The 18,011-nt window shown below is 37.7% G+C and overlaps 1 protein-coding gene across 2 annotated transcripts in view; it reads right to left on the bottom strand.

Moving 5' to 3' along the window:
• Window positions 1–18,011, bottom strand: part of LOC131035889 (thioredoxin Y, chloroplastic) — a 46,576-nt gene that overhangs the window by 12,822 nt on the left and 15,743 nt on the right. For both annotated transcript variants that reach the window (XM_057967650.2, XM_057967651.2), the window contains exon 2: window positions 9,356–9,447. In XM_057967650.2, coding sequence (XP_057823633.2) covers window positions 9,356–9,447 — 92 coding nt within the window. The remainder of the gene's footprint in view (window positions 1–9,355; window positions 9,448–18,011) is intronic.

Here is an 18,011-nt window from a genome sequence, read left to right on the forward strand (position 1 = left end):
ACTGGGTGGCTTAGCATGTATGCCAGGATATGTATTCAGTGGCAGGCTGCACATCTGTTGCCACAATTTGTTGAGCTGAAATCTGATGGAGTCTGGAGACAGACTATTGAGGTAGAAGATCTTATGGACATTTGTGTGCTATGCAAGAAAAAGGGACACTTGGAAGATGAGTGTCAGAATGGTAATAAGGGGAAGAGTTTGAGTCAGAATCAACTACAGGATTTGTTGATTAGTCTGACAGAGTATAATAGTAGGAGAGGGAATAGGTGATAAGCCCCTGGAGAAGATGGTCCCACAGGATGAGGGTGTAGGTTCTAAGGATAATGGGAATGAGATTCAGGAATACCCTAATCCAGAGATCTCGGGTAATGGAGAAATAGAGGCACAAAAGGATGAGGACTGTCAACGAGTGATTATAAGTAACCATATGGCTGAAGGGAAGAAGGATCGGACCTTGGGAGGCAGTAAGGATCTCCAAGCATGTACGGCTTTGACAGGGAATTTAGAAAATTTGAATTGTGGTAAGGAGCGTTCGAGTAAGGATGTGGGGGATAGCGGAACTATTCAGATGAATAATGAAGATGCCACTGCTATGAGAATGTTAGATCCGGAAGACAAAGGCTTTAAGGGGGAAGGTGATGGTTATAGCCCTGGCAAGGTTTCAAGTTGCTCGCTCCATAAGAGAGGTTTGAACCCAGGTCTACCTTCTAATTTGGATTAGAATCCGCGATTGGGAGAAGAAAATGGTGCAAGGAATAATGGTCGAGAGGATTGTGGTGAAGTGGACTTTGACGATGGAATTTATAAAGATATACAGATCTCCCCAATTAGGTCTTTGCATTTCAATGAGGATGATAGCAGAGATCTGGGTTCGCCGGAGAAGGAGTCAGACTCTGTAGAGTCAGAAGATGGTGATAATACCTTGGAAGATCTTGGCATGCAGGAAGATGTGGGACTGATGGGTGTGAGATCTTTAAACCAAACTAAATCCAAGCAGCAAAAACCAAAGATTGGGGAGAAAAGAACGAGAGGTGCTAAATCCAACAGGGAAAGGCTTGTGATTGCAGGCAGTGCAAAGGGTCAAACCACACTGAGATCTGGAAGAGATTATGACTCTTCCCGGAGGCAATGAGGTGCATATCGTGGAATGTCAAAGGCTACAATGCCCCTGACAAACAGCACCTTATCAAGCGGAGTCTTGATTAGGTGCGCCCAGATATTCTACTTTTGCAAAAACCGAAGTTGAAGGGTGATGATGTTTGGCTATTCAAGTTGCGCTTTCAGAGATGGGGAAGTATCTTCTCTGAAGCTTGTGGTGCTTCAAGGGGTTTGGGGATTCTATGGAATGAATCCACCATGGAGATTACTGTGATAAGATTGGAAAGACACTGGCAATGGGTGAGTGCTTTCTTGAAAGTTCTGCATTGTGAATTTGAGTTGTTTACTATTTATGGGCCTACTAGCACAATCGAAAAGAGAGACTATGGGAAGAGCTGTCAGAAACCATTCTCAATATTGGAGAGCATATTTGTGTCCTGGGGGAGGACTTTTATACCACACTTTCTCCGATGGATAAAAAAGGTGGCTCCTTAGCTCTTAGTCGGGTGCAACAAGACTTCAACAATTTTGTGATGGAGAGTGGTTTAGCTGAAGTGAATTTCAAGGAAGGAGATTTTACCCGGAAAAATTGGACCGTTTTTTCTTGGCTGGTAATTGGGTTACGCACTCATGGTTGACTAAAGCAATGATCCTGCCTATTCATGGATCAAATCATTATCTGATCTGTCTCCGGATTCAAGATGATTTTGCCCAAGCAAGATGCCCATTTAAATTTGAAGTAATGTGGTTACCGGCTGAGGGGTTTAGAGACTTGGTGGAGGAATGGTGAAGATGCTCGCCTGACTAGAAAGGTAATCAGGCCTTCATTTTTTTCAAGAAGTTGCAGTACCTTAAAGAATGTCTTAAAAAGTGGAACAGGGTGAATTTTAAAAACGTGTTTACTGAGAAATTATCCATTGAAAAGGAGCTGGAAGCTATTCATAGTCGAGTGATCTAGATTGGCATGACAGAGGTGGATTTTCTAGAGGAAAAGCGCCTCAATCAGGATTATAAGGAGCTCTTAGCTAGAGAGGATATTTTCTGGAGACAGAAGTCTCGTGAAACTTGGCTGAAGGAGGGTGATAGAAACACCAAATTCTTTCATAGCTCTGTTAAAGTAAGGCAGTCTTGCAAAAAAAAAATTGTATTATTAATAAGGATGGTGTTGAAGGGACCAATCAGAAGCGCATTGAGGATGCGGCTGTAAGCTTTTTCCAACAACTTCTCAAGGAGGATGATGAGAGGAATTTTGAGGGCGAGGATACTCTTGAGATTATACCTGAATGTGTTTCTGCTACTCAAAACAGTTTCTTGATGAACAAAGTCTCCCTAGAAGAAGTAAAGGTGGCTCTTTTTGGTTTAGGTGGTGAAAAAGCTCCTGGCCCAGATGGCTTCCCGGCTGCTTTCTTTCAAAAATTATGGGATCTTTTTGCAATGGATCTGTGGAAAGTGGTTGACAAGTCTTGAGAGGGGGGTTTGATTTTGAAAGATTTTAACAATACCTTCATTGCTTTAGTCCCCAAAAAGCAATCTATCTCTTCGTTTGAGGATTTTCGTCCCATCTCCCTATGCAATATTGTTTATAAAATCATTTCAAAAGTGATTGCTAATCGATTGAAGACTGTTTTGAATGGTATTATATCTGAAGAACAGAGTGGGTTTGCTCCGAATAGATCAATTGTGGCATCACAATAGCTCATGAGGCCATTGATTCGATAAGAGTTGCAAAAACAGATAGAATGATCGTCAAGCTTGATATATAAAAGGCCTACGACAAAGTAAATTGGAGCTTTTTGTTTGCGGTGATGCGGAAGTTTTGTTTTTGTCTCGATTGGATCAATTGGAGAAAGAGTTGTTTGTTCCCCCCGTTTTTCAATTTGGTTAATGGGAGTCCGCAGGGGTTTTTTGAGACATCTAGGGGTTTAAGACAAGGTGATCCCATTTCCCCCTTTCTCTTTATTATCATGGCTGAAGCATTTGGCCATTTGATTACAAAGAAAAGAGATGATGGCTTGTGGAAAGGTGTGAAGGTTGCTCAGGGTGTTAGGGCTATTACTCATTTACAGTTTGTTAATGACAGGTTGCTCCTTGGGGAGGCATCTTTAAGGGAAGCAAGAATTATGAGGAGCACACTTGATAAGTATTCTCGATGGTCAGGTCAGAAGATCAACTAGAGAAAATCAGAAATATTTTTCTATAACACGGGTGTGGGGAAACGAAGGGAGATTTCTCAGATTATGGGAATGAAGGTTGGTGGGCTCCTGGAAAATACCTTGGAATCCCTCTCTTTGGTGGTGCTAATAAATCGTCAATTTGGAAGAATTTGGTGGATAGCTGCATTCAGAGAATGGATGGTTGGAAGAGTAAATGGCTGACCTCGGCAGGCCGGACATTAATGCTGAAAACAGTTACCTCTACCATTCCTATCTTCTCTATGATGTGTTTGAAGATCCCACACAATGTCTTGAAGGTAATAGAACAGAAGATGAGGAAGTTTTTTTGGAATGGTGCTCAACGTGAGTATAGAATTCCTTTGTTGGCTTGGGAGAAAATCTGTAAGCCTAAACACAAGGGAGGTGCCAGCCTAAGAAACTGGCAGAAGATGAATGAGGCGATGGGAGCAAAATTGGTTTGGGCGATCTATAAAAATCCTAGTCAACTATGGGTGCAAAAATTGAAAGCCAAGTATTTGGATAGCCAAGAGGACTGGAGAATATTCACAATTGCCAATCCTCCAAGTGGCTCAGCCATTTGGAATTTTATTGTGTCTTGTAGGAAGATTGTCACAGATCACTTAACGTGGCAAATTGGAGATGGCAGGGATGCGGATTTTTGGATGGATTCATGGGATGGCAAGGAGGCTTTAGGCTTGGATGGAGGGATGGGAGAAGTGAGAAGAATTTTATGTGAGCAGTGGGGGAGTAAGGTAAGGAATTATGTGGAGCCAGTAAGAGTGGAGGGAAGATGGGAGTGGCAATAGAAATCTGTTAGAGGGGCCCTTCAATCATACTAGGATGATGTAAAGTATTTTTAAGAGGCGCGGAGTATTCATCTCAGAGGGAATGGATATAGTGAGGTGGTGTGTATTGAAGAGTGGTAATTACTCAGTCAAAATTGGCTATCAATTGATAGATAATGATGTAGATGCTATTGAATGGCCAACAAATTTGTGTTGGGGAAAGGAGTGTCTCCCTAAGGTGGGGGCTTTTGCATGGTTAGCCATCAAAGGAAGAATCCTGACAGGAGAACGAAGGAAACATCTTGGTATGGTGGGTCCCTCAAGGTGTATAATGTGTGGTAAGAATGAAGAAACTGTTGATCTTCTACTTCTAAATTGTGATGTGGCTACGGAGTGTTGGAAGATGGTGCAAGGTAGGCTGGAGTGGCATGGTCCTCTCCCGAGAACGCTGAAGGAAGTTTTTATGAGCTGGCCTAGTTGGGGTATACGGTCTGTCTTCTCCTGTGTGTGGAAGGTCAGCCCGGGAATAATCATATGGGAAATTTGGAAGGAAAGGAACCGGCGTATTTTCCAAGACAAAACAGAGTCGTTGCAATGCATTTTGGCTAGAATTGATGTGTCTATTGAAGAAGTTGTGGGTGCAGCAGCTTCAAGATTTGCAGCGAAGGATGCAGTTTTAACAAAGGAAGATTCTCATATACAAAGATGTCGGCTGAAGATTAAATTTAGACCCATTCATGGGCCTAGACGGGTTAACCAGGGTGCTAGCTCTTCGAAGAGGCAAAAGGTGGTGAAGTGGATTCCTCCAAGCGAGGGATGGATTGAGGCAAATTTTGACAGAGCCTCGAAAGGCAATCCGGATGAATCAGGGGCAGGAGTGGTTTTCAGAGACTGGGAAGGTAATATTTTAGCTTTGATTTCTCAAAAGCTAGACAGGGGAACAAATAATGAGGCGGAGGTGCAAGCTGCTCTTTTGGCGCTTAAATGGGGCCTAAAACTCTACTTTTCTAATATTTATTTGGAAGGAGACTCATTGATTATTATCAATGTGATAATTAAAGGGGAGAAGCAAGCTTGGAAGTTAGATAATTATATTAAAAAGATTAAAAACGATTTAAATCTTTTTAATGGCTTCAGAGTATCTCATGTTCGCAGAGCAGGGAATGAGGTGGTGCATGTGTTGTCGAAATGGGCCACGTCTTTTGAGGTAGAAAAGGCTTTTCATTTCGAAGATTTTCGCAATCTTGCAATTGAGCATGATGTAGTGGCAAGTGTTTAATGTGGCGGTACCCCCTAGTTAATAGCAAGTACGAAATAGGAAGATGGCGGTCATGCTTACTGGCTTGGTGTGTGGTGGAGTGAATATCGGATCTGCAGGGATAGAATGTTTTGAACTGACAAGGACAGAGCTTTTATGATCCTCAATTTATTAGCAGAGTTTTTGATGGCGTGGGTTGGTGGACGGTCTTTGAAAAGACGACAGAGTGATGAAAGATTTGGCTTCGTAAAAAAGAGGCCTCTTTCGGTTCAATGATAAGAGGCTCATTGATGCAGTGAAGCTGCTTTTGGGGGAAGAAATCAACCATATCAGCCATAGATATCAGACGAATATGGATATCTATTCGTTAATGGCGACGTGGGGTCTAGAATTTGAAGCCTCTGTGGACGTTGTGAAAAGGGTGATGAAGGCTTTGGTATGGACTCCATCTTTGAGTGGGCGGTACCTGGAGATGGGTTTGATGCGTCTGAAGAGGTTATTGATGGTGAGTTTGACGGGAAAGTGTCGTTTGTAAGGTGGCAGGAAGGGGACTTGAAAGAGTAGTTTCAGGCTCTGGCATGGCGTGGGTGGGAAGCTTCAAAGACCTTCGTGGAGCTGATGCGAGTGGAAGCAGACCTGAGAGATGCAATGGAAGCGGCTAGGAGGGCGTTGGGGCCTCAGTTGCGGCCAAGGAAGTGGAAGAAGGTAGCCGAACATGATCAGGCCAGGTTATGCGGAGGATCCGCATGAATTTTGTAATGCTATTTTTGAGTTTGTTTTTTTGTTTTTCGTCTTAGCAGTAATCTGCTCTAAGCTCTTTAAACTGCTATTGTATTGTTACTGGACTCTATTATGGCATCCGTTTCTGAGCAAAGAAATGCTCATTTTGTAGTGACTGGTTTTATGTGGGTGGGTTATTAGCGATAATGACTGGGTGTATGGGTAGTTGCTGGTTTTTTTATATTGTTTTGAGATACTGTGTATGCTGTTTATTTCTATTAATAAAAATCATAATATAACCAACCAAAAAAATATATTTATTTCTTTATTTTTAATATTTTAGTTTATTATTAAATCTCATAGGAAAGGGACATTACAATTTAGGAAAAATAATCCATTAACATAAAACAAATGACAATGAAGTTTCCTACTGTAAACATGCACACTATAGCTTCAGCCATATTAGAAACTTGGGGGGAAAGCACCATAGAATGTTGGGAGACTATCCTCCACAATTAAGCCCAAGAGCAGCGAACAACCAACCAAGTAAATCTGACCTCTTGGCCCACAAGCAACCAACTCAATAGAGGGGACTCGTACTCCTGCATCTCTCTATTGTGTTTCCTTGCCAAGTTCCAATATGATTGCGTTATTAAAATCCAATGAATAATTAGTTATTAATTACTAAACCTAAATCCTTGATGGAATGGCAATGTAATTCAATAATAAACAAATTAAAGACTTCATAGGAGATTCCATAATAATCAACCAATTACTTGTAAAATGTAAATTGCTGCTTTTCAAGGATTCAATTCAAATCTCAGAATCTCTTATCTGATCGATTACCCCTATATATTTCAGCAAGATATCAATATTGCATTCATATAATCATATCACATTTCCACATGTAAACTACAATTTTAGGCTGATAGTATTAGATCAGATTCTGCTCTTAATTTGTTTATTTTCTTATTATAGATAAAATGCTTATTTCCTTTTTATTCTATTGATCCTTCTTGGATGCTTCTCTAATTGAATTTGTCCTCCCTCTTATATATTCAAGTGAGGAGAAGCCACGCCTTTTGACTAAGTCCATTGCCCTTGCAAGGGATGCAACCCTTCATAAATGTTACCCTGGTGTCTTATTTAGTTTAGATTATCTCAACTTATTTAATGGAATCGCTGCCTAGCAAACATCCCTTAGATAACCTTGACTAAACTAAGTCGGACTCCTTTTTAATTAAAACTCAGTCCGATCATTCAAGCAAAGGGTTGCTGGCAAATGTTGCTTACGTGACCACTGACATCTTATTCCAGGTCAGCCCTACTTAATTATTTCATTGGCTAGGTTATTTTAAAAGGTCAGCCCTAGGAATTTCCATTAGTTCAACATCTGAGTTTCATCTATTAAAGCTGTGGTCTGTAATAAATGGGCAGGGGCATGACAAGAAACATTACTCAAAGTGGTGTGCTAATGAATCTTTGATATGGTGATGATCCCATGCCTCAGTAAGTCACTTCCAAAGTAGCAACTAAAACAGACCATACATCCATGATCTAGATGGATTGTACAAGGCTAGATTTGCAAGTATGATCCTTCAAGGTCAATGTTAACATCTATCCAATCATGGAATGTCTTCCAAATGCAAATGTCTAATACTCAAAGTATTGACAGAAGCTTACCTCGTGTGCATAGTAATTATGACATATAACAGTACACCAAAACTATTTGCACGTACAACAACACATACTAAGCCTCTAATCAGGCAACTTCCATAACCCAACACATAACAACATGATAGATTGTACTACTAGACATCTTGCAAGAGCCTATGTGTCCCAACACATCATTTAGTCATGCATTTGGCCAATCTCATCCTATAATTCTCTTTCAAACAACCTTTTTTTTGCACATCATTATGGGAGAATGAATATTATGGAAGTTCAAGAATTGAAAGACCAAATTATGCAAGTTCAAGAATTGAAAGACCAACTAAAGATCAAACTAATCTCATCTCCATGTTGTTGTCCTATTGTTTTGGCTTCAAAAAACAATCATTCATATCATCTATCTCACACACAAAAAGGTCATTCTAAAAGATAAAGATCCTTTATCCCATAATAACAACCACTTGGATGAGCCCTGAATGTGAACAATAATACATCAACAAGATAGATCTCAAGTTTGGATTCCATCCATTTGTTGTGTCCTCGTAAGACATTTGGAATACGCTTTTTAGACAAGGGTTTGTATGCATAGTTATTCATGCTTATCAACCTAACCAACATGGTAAGCACTTGCATGCAACAAATGAGCTAACACACTTATACCATTTATTACTTCCCTTGGCATTGTATATTCAATGAAATCCTAATCTATATAAAGACTTGGTACAAACACCTATGTTATGTTAGGTGTGTACTAGATACACTCCAGCAACACAAGTTGTTGGACATTTATTACTTCCTTTTAGCATCGTCTGTTCAATGAAGTCCTAATGTATAAAAAGATTTGATAAGAAATGTTATGTGTACTAGATACATTCCAACACACAAGTTGAAAGTGAGCTCAAACAAGTGTATTTTTTGGTGAAACACAAATCCAATACATGGGCTGCATCATTTGAAATTGTAGGTCTATATGTCAACCCTAGAAAAAATCAAGATTATCACTGTTTATCCTTGCACATCCAATGCCATAGGAGTACAAAGTTTCCTTAAACCTGTATATCTATCAAAGATTTGTCTTGGGTTTTTCTAACAGCTTGTGACCACTGACCCTAATCATAATCATAAAGTTAATATTCCACTAACCATCCATGAAAACAGCATGCATTTGGTGAATTTGAAGCAAACTTTACTCCGTGTCAATGTTGGTCACAATAGATATCCATCATTCCTTCTGAGATTGAGACATAAAAGTCAAAACACACACACACACAAAGAAAGATCATCAAATTTTTACATTATTAGTATAGTCAAATGTTTTTTTTTACTTGCAGCTTTGTCCAAGCATTTTCCTTGGAAAGGTATCAAAGTCCCACCATATTAATTTTGGCCCTATGCTAGACCTGAGCAAAAGATGGCAACATATTTTATCTGCTTTCTCTGCAGGTATACAAGCTTAAAGGAAAGAGAGATGCCATATTTGAGAGAAAGAGGGAGAGATACAGGCATTGGTCAAAATTTGATTACAACGACTTCAAAACAAATAAATTTCTTCCACAAAGTCAAATGCACATAACTGAAAGGCAAGTTAGTTAGAAAAAGAACATCAGACTTTAACTGTATGTCAGTAAAACAAGAGCAAGTATTCTTACCAGGTAGCATAGAAATCAACCAAGACTGGTTGTTCTGATTTTTCAAGCATTTCATCAAATGAGGAGAATGTCTGTTTTGCTGCTGCTTGCACCTATTCCAACAATGTGAGATAAGTAATGAACAACATTAGTTCCAATTGTTAAAATAACACATAAACTCAGAGAAATATAGCATAATATCCTGATCAAAAACTTACAAGAAAGTGATCTTAACATTATTTTCAAAGAAAGCGTCCATGAGATGGAAAAGGGGCTTCTGAAGGAAGAATCCAAGTAGCAAAATGGCCAAATTCTTGACAGAAATGCAATTTTCTTGCACAAGGATAGATTTCAAAGATTTAAAGCTTCCGCAATCTATAATGTTAAGAATAGAATTTCCAGAACAATTGCATACACCATAATTGGATGAATTCATGTTTTGAACCACACATTGTTGTTTATTATTAGGATGGATGATTAGAAAAAAGACTTGGGCTCCTTATACAGATAACCAAGATTCCAATACAAAGTACGGAACATTAATTCAAACATCAAATAATAAATGCATCCTCCAGTAATTAAAGACTTATTACAATATTAAATGAAACCATATACAAATTAAATGAGCAAATGGAAAATGGGACTCAATATTGAGTTACGTAAGTTTCAATATCCTCTCTAATTTTCCTTTTCAGGTGATGCTCCTCCATGGTTAAGATCATTGCTTTATTGATGTAGATGCTATGTGAAGACTTATTTGCATCCTCTACTAAAGCTAATATTTTGATTCAATCCCAATGGATATTAGTGCCATGTTCCTTGAATCTCATCTGTAAGGATCTCCCCATCTCACCAAGACAGGAATGGCCACACAAACAATCCATGTGATATACATCACAGCTCAAGGTTGGTTCAAGAGATTCCATCTTTATGTGTGTTATGAAGATGGATTTTATCTTGTATTTCCTCAAAATCCAGTCCAACTTAAACGAGATCCTTTTGTTGAATGGAAGAAAAGATTTGGTCCAAACCTCTGAATCACTGTTACACTGTTTATGATTAATGAATATTTTTTCCAATCTTTTTAAGAACTTTAAATTTGCTTCATTCTGTATCCATTTTAACTAGACAATCTTTAGGTTATTGCTTCCTCCTTGATGTTATCTTCATCAAAATCAAAAAACTCTCTTGTGAATACCAATCTTATGCAATATTCATGAGGATCAAATCAAGACATCAACTTTAGAAGAGCATGTGCAATAGTTTTTTTCAATTTTGTGACATCTGCATCAACAAAGCAATAAGATTAGCTGGGGGGCACCATATGAAAAGGAAAATTGAAGATTATTATAATTTACAAAAATCTTAGCAGTCTCAACTGTGATGATTTGGAACTCAATGCTTCATGGAGATCCATTTTCCATTTTCTTAAATCACGTAACAACTGGAATAGTCTGCTTTGTATATGCATTCACTTAATGCCTATGTATTTATTTAACATTGTAATAAGGCATTAATCAATTAGTGTAGTATGCATTTACTACTTAATATTGGAATCATTGTAATCTGAGTTATAAATATATTATAAACAAATTTGTTTCCTAATGATCCATGATCCATTCTGCCGATGAACCAAAATATTGTGGTTTGAAATGTCAATTCTTCCAGTTATGGTGTATGATGTATACTCAACAATATATTTTCTATGTCTACACCACATTCACATTTTAGAGTCAATGTAAAAAGACAATTCCTTTTGCCATGGTTATCAAGTATGACAGATTTGAAAGTTGTGAAAAATGACAGAAAACAATATAACCATTTTTATGTATGAAAAAAAATTGTACAAAAAATAAGAGAAAATACTGGAGGAAAGTTTTCAAAGGAAGAAAAAGGAAAAGAATTTGAATAACATTTCTTTTTATGACGAAACTTGATTATTTTAATATGACAAAAATATTGTACCACTTGGCAAAATAGATGGCATAATTACATATACTTCTCATTCACCTACCACACTTATAGTCCATAGTCCATACTCAAGTACCCAACTAAAAAACAAATCAGAAAAGTCGACACTAAATTTCCTCAAATGGAATTGGCAGGCAGATATTGTTGGCTTCTGATCCAAATATGCACTCATATTGATTCTTGTAATGAAATAAATCTACCATTCAGCTAACCAAAGGAAATTTATGATATGCAGATGATGCAAACAATATAAGGGAAAATTCAGAGCAAGATTCCATAATCTCAAAAACCATTTAAGTGATGGCCACGTGACATTGTTCTTTAATTTATTAATTATAGGATATTTAAGCCTCATCTTTTCCTTAAAAAATCATGGACTACTAGCAATTCAAAATCAAGGGACTGTAAGTAATACCACTCATGAATTATTATTAAAAGATAAAGAACAAAGGGCATGGTCAAAAGGTCAAAATTTGAAATATAATTCATGGTCTTCCATATCCATTTAAAAGCATTTGTGGCTATTTAAGGGCTGTCAATGAATTTTCCAGTTTTTGTCGTTGAAATTTGAAATCTGGTGAACAATGGAAAATCCCCTTAAATTCATTTAGAATCATCATTAGATTAATCCATACACAGTCATAAAGTTTGCAACACAAAAATACTAGGGTTAGTCCAGCAGCATGTTTTTTCGATGGCTTTTTAGTTTTTACCCAAAAAAAAGAAAAAAAAATGAAAGTTTGCAACGGCTGCTGGCATCAGCTCTGTAGGGCTGATGTCATCTCTCAAAGACCAACGCCCAAAGCCTTATTCTTTAAATCTTTAATTTCTTAATTATTATCTATTTAAAACTTTCGACTTTTCTAGATTTTTTATTATATCTTAATTTTAAGATTGAATATATTTAAATTTTAATATTTCAAATTTATTAAAATTAGTATTTTAAATTTATTTAACGTCTATGTACCCCAAGGATGCATCCCTTGCATATTTTGATCAATACCCTATAGGGTACATTACAGGGACAGAGAGACGACAGATCGGAAACAGTCCCACCCCTTACCCAATTTCTGAAAAATATATGAAATAGGAGGAAACAATAAGGGACACCAGGGGACAGCCAGCTGTCTCCTACAACCCAAGCAACTTAAAATGTAATTTTATTTTTTAAAACACAAAATTGGGAAAAAACGGGAGGGGGGGCCTCACAAGGACTCCCACAATCCTTTACAGTTTACACCAGTCCTAAACTTAAAACAGCCCCTCTAACAACTACAAACAAAAAATAAACTAATGTTGCTATTTTCCAAATAGTAAAGATGACAAAATAACAGTTGCAAAAAGAAAAGAGAACAGAGGCGTGAAAAAGACGAGAGCAATGAATCTACATCATTTGAGATAAATTTACCATTCATTGTTCATTTGCTCAAATTCTTTTGCATTTTTCCTTTTTTTTTCTAAGTTCCAAACATTTAGGGAGAGTTTTTGTTAGTTTCACGTTTTGTTTACACTTGCTGTTGTGTTTCAAATTTTTAACAAAAAAATAATGAGCAACAGTGAGGGTAGTGAGGACAAAGAGGTCCAAATTCAACAGAGAAACCATAGAAGTATTATTTGGATTTTGTTTGGTGGGTAAGTGGAGTAATTAGTTGCTCATAGTGGAGTGGTTAGGAGTTACTTTTGTCCATCGAGGAGTGTCTTCGGCAAAGATGCTTCTGTGAATTATATTCCATTCTAAGGTGTTGCATTCATGGCATATGGTGTGTCGGAGTTTTGCATGTTGGACTTGAGCGTCTATTTGGAACATGGTTTTGGCCAATTGTTTTGGGTAGTTGACCTCTTGTTTCTAGTTTCCAAACTCCTATATATTGAAGTCATGGGATGGAAGATATAAATTCTTTTGCAACTTTGAAAAAGGTTATGGTACCATAATACAGGCAAATTGAAGGGGAAATTTAATGAATTGATGTACTCACATATTTGAGATTAATACAAACTTGTGCTCTCTTTGGTGGTGGGATTTTTTCGAAAAGGGTTTCCCCAATATCTAGTGTTATCTTCTGTTACATTATTTTATTGCTGCTCTTGTTCTTTCCATTTCATGATTTATCGCCATACTATGTATCAGATTTGATCACTTTGGTTAATGTTTCCATTGTCCTATTTACCCAGTTTCTCAAAATCACTACTTGATTTTATTTGCATGTTGGATATTGCACCATTGAGTCTAGACTATGAATGAATAGCAAACCCATGCCTTTGACTACAAACATGTGGTTGCTTAGTGAGCAGATATGAAGCTAACATTGAGCTTGTACCTGCCAATAGAGATTGGATTTCTATAAATCTTGAGTTTATATATATGTACTTATCATCAGCTAAAGCCTAAAACCTGTTACTCAGAAAAACCATAGATTTGTTCCCAGTCTGAGATCATAATCCAATTTCAGTGAGTGCATGCAGTGTCTCTTAAATTTTCTCTTTCTTTTTCCTTTTTGCTTTTTATTCACACTCTAATTTTTGTTTTCATCATCACATTTCATGGACAGAATGAAACAACCCCACATCACCATTAGTGCTGTGCTATTTCGCAGGAAGATTATTTGCTAGAAGCCAATGAGTATGAGCATAAAAACGATGGTGTTTTGGTGGTGGTGTTATCATTGTTAACATCACTGCTGTTTGTATGCTGCTCTTTCATTTTAACTTTTTAAAGTTTTGGGCATCTGTAAAGTGGTAGGGAGGTTTTAGGGTTTGTCTTTTTACAAAAATTCTTGGAGTATATCACCTGTCACATTTCTCTATAAAAACAATTATACTGGCTTCATGTTATTAAAAACAATTATTACTGGGTTCACATTTTACTTTTTAGCACCTTCTAAGTGTCCACAAAGGGGGTTACAGCTTTCAATATTGAAGTTCATTCAATCTTATAAAACTTTTATAGTTGTTTTGTTTATTGTATGAACTTTGTGTGACTATCTAAACACTAATTTCTGTTTTTCAGATAAAATATGTATGTATTTATTATTTTTTATAGTTTTTTGTACAGATGTACCTAAGTATACCTAACCCCAAAAAAACTTCACTATACTAACATGCCCATGTAGATGGAGGAAACAGAAATCTGCCTATGACCTTATAGATTAAGATCCAAATATTTCCAACATCCCACAATAGAGTACCTGCAACAAAAATAGAACATGCAAATGTACTAATCTAACACACAGGAATTTAATCAGAAATTTAACTCTATTGCCTTCCTATCTTCAAGATCCGGCAATTGATATTTATGCTCTCAGATTTCTAGATCTAAGCACCAGAAGCTATGAAGAACGGAAATGTGGTTGATTATTGAAATTGAGTATGCAAACAAAGGTTTTTCAAATCGTCATTACAGCATTCAAATTTCAAGAAGCGAGAGAGGCTTATGTGAGAGGGGCAAATGTATTTATAAGTATCCTCATGAAGGAAGTTCATTGTGGGAGAAATGTGGGATAAAGAAGGTAGTTATGGATAAATATTTGTCCCACATTATAAAAGTGAGTATAGTGGATGGGAGAAGAAAGGGATAAATAGGATGGATTAGGGATGGATTAAAAATGCAATTATGATAAAAAGAGTTTAAATGATTCGAGTAAATGAAATGAGTTATTGGAAGAAATAATTAATAATTTTGATTAAATAGACAATAATATCCATAGAAGAATTATGATTAATGTACGAGGACATTTGATGAAAAATTTATGTGTCTACAACCCAAACCCAAACTGGTAACTTAGCCTGACATATAGCAGCTATGTGAGAGGGTTTAAATGTTATTTTTATTTAGGTATGGTCTAACTGTTGAATGAGGTGTAACGAGAGGTGGCCCCTGCAGATAAGGAAGAGGCCTTGGTTAACTGTATCTTGACATGGGGAACTGTGTATTCTTGCATCATCTTATCAGTAGTCACATTGGAGCAGTCAATGTTGGAGGTCAATCTTGAGGCACTACTAGATTCACCATATACATATAGGACGATCCTTGTTCATGACCCTACTAATATGCCTAGTAAATATGAATGTGGCTTTTAGTGCTGGATAGGAACTGTGATAATGGTGGGCCATATTTGCATGTGACATCCTTTTCCTATAATTTGATTAAGTGTAAAATCCTCAACAATAATCATTGATCTTGGTTGACTTGTCTGTTGTTTGAGTGACAGAATGTAATCCTATCTTTGTGAACAGTGATCTGTTTTTGTAGTTCACTAAAGATAAACTGTTATAATGGCTCAATTATGGGATGTGACCTTGCTTTGACCTGCAGTTAAGTCAATACAATCTTGGCCTGTATGTTCTTGATTGGGGGCCAGGGCAGACGGCTTTGTAGAGGATTAGAACTTTGTTAATGGCATAGTAGCTTTAAACTACAACCTAATCTTGTGATCACAATGTAATGAGATGTCGGAGTTGACAATAGAATGATTAGCATGGACATTGTGGGAAGTTGGAAATCCTACCCTTTATAGAGAAGGTTTGTTATCCCTTGAAAGGACCTTGTATATCCTATATGAAACCAAGACATTAATGACCTTGCTTGATATCCTGTTCTTCCATTATGTCAGGTGCTAACTTAATTTGATCTGACACATACTGAACTCGTGTTGATCCAAAATGAGGTTTACCGGATGCCCCTCTGCAACTTGGGCTGTAGCAGTGTAGAGAATCAGACCCTCAAGGAAAACCTCTACAGCACACACCATAGAAAGGATTCCCCTCATCACCTTTTGTACCATATGTTGGCATATGTGCAAAGTTTGATGACATGGTATGATTGTATGTTGTCATTGATGTCAATATGCTTAAGTATGAACCGGTATATTGAAGTAAGCAAACTGGCAAGTGAACCGGTATGATGGTATGAACCGGTATATGCAACAAGTGAACCGGAATGTTGGAGTGTGAACCGGTATATGCAAAGTTTGTATCGGGGTTTCATTTGATATGACTACCGGTTGGTAGTCTCAGCTTCAGGGTTTCCGATTGATGCATTCCAAGTCTGTGTGATTCTACCGACGACATCCTGTGATGAGTTAGCATTGAAATGAAGATCAGATCGTGTTGCCACATCAGCCTTGTGCGCGTGAAGAATTTCTTTGAGGATCTTGCATGAATAAGATTGATTCTATCTACCTCAGGAATGTGCAAAATCTTAGTAAACGGTGGAGAGCGCGTGATGGTTTATCAGCTTCCAGAAGCGGTGAAGAACGGACGATGGAGAACGTCTTGAGATTTGTTCAAGATTGTTTTACCCTATGTAATGTGTTTAAACGGCCAGGATCGGACCGACTGTATTGTTAACCTAGATGCTTAGGGTTTTAGGTTTTGGCTACCGACCTAATTGTTGTCTATAAGGTCGATGATGTTTTTCATTTGAAGTTGTTGGCAAATGAATGTATGTGAGGTGATTCTTGTCAGACCAAAGGAGTAAGCAGAGATTTGCAGAGTGTGATTGCAGATGTAAAGGAACTGAAGCGGATCTACCTTGGCATTAAGTGTTGTTATCAGATCAGTGTATTACCTATTGACTTCTAACCATTTTAGCAGATGGAAAATCCCTTTACCAGGTAGCTTTAACAGGCTTTTTGTAAATCCTTTAACAGGGTGACTCAAAATCATTGAGTTCTTCAAATCCTCTGACAACATAACCTTTAACAGGGTTTTAACCTCTAACCGGGTATTTAGCCATCCCTTAACCGGGTGATCCCTAGCAGGATCGGTTCCTAGCAGAACCAGTTGTAAAGTCTTTAACCGGACTAGGCTCCTAACAGAGCGAACTTTAGAAGAGTTCAAGAACAACTTGTGGGTATTCATCCCCACCGTGGTTTTTCCCAGTTGGGTTTCCACATGAAAAATCAGTGTGTTATGTGTGATGTTTTTTCATGTGGTTTATAATTAGGGCCTGGCGGATTCCAATTGCCTTGGGCAACATTGGAATCCGCCTAAGGGGACCAGCCCCTTCTCCAATATATGGGGCCAGGTCCTATACTATTCGGCCACTCCAAATGGACCCCACGCTACACCTAAAGGTCCCCACGCCACTCCTTGATAGGGCTGACCTATCCTCTACAAACAAAGGAAATTAAATAAACTAATTTGCAAATTAATTGGGTAAAGCCGACTTGGTTAGGGGTGTTTGATCTCCTATAAATAAAGCATACATTCTTCATAACATAATCAAGCAGCTCAAGTAAAAAGGTGAAATACAAATGCAAGATAAGCGAACTCCTATTGTATGTAGCAGAACATAGCGAACTTCCTTGTGAACAGCAGTGAACTTCATTCATGCACAGCAGATCACAGCGAACTCCATTTGTCACAGCAGATTACCAGTTAGGTGGCAGCAAACTCCACTTATGTGCAACAGATCATCAATTAGATCACAGCAAGACAAGGTAGAAGGGCTGCAAATCATAATCACTGCCAGCAAGCTAGTTGTGTAGTTCTATGTAGCATCCTCTCTATGACTGCAACTTCTATACTTCAGATAAGTGTGTAACTATCAATTGAATCAAAACCATAATCAAATCTCAGGATCTTTTCTGGCTGGGTTTTTCCTCTTAGGAGGTTTTCCCAGGGTATCTTGGTCTTGTCTTTATGCATTCATTTCTTACTATGCTTAAATCTGAAAATCAATAAGTCTAATTAAACCTAGTTAGAA

Source organism: Cryptomeria japonica, chromosome 8, assembly GCF_030272615.1.
Source record: "Cryptomeria japonica chromosome 8, Sugi_1.0, whole genome shotgun sequence".
NCBI classification, from domain to species: domain Eukaryota; kingdom Viridiplantae; phylum Streptophyta; class Pinopsida; order Cupressales; family Cupressaceae; genus Cryptomeria; species Cryptomeria japonica.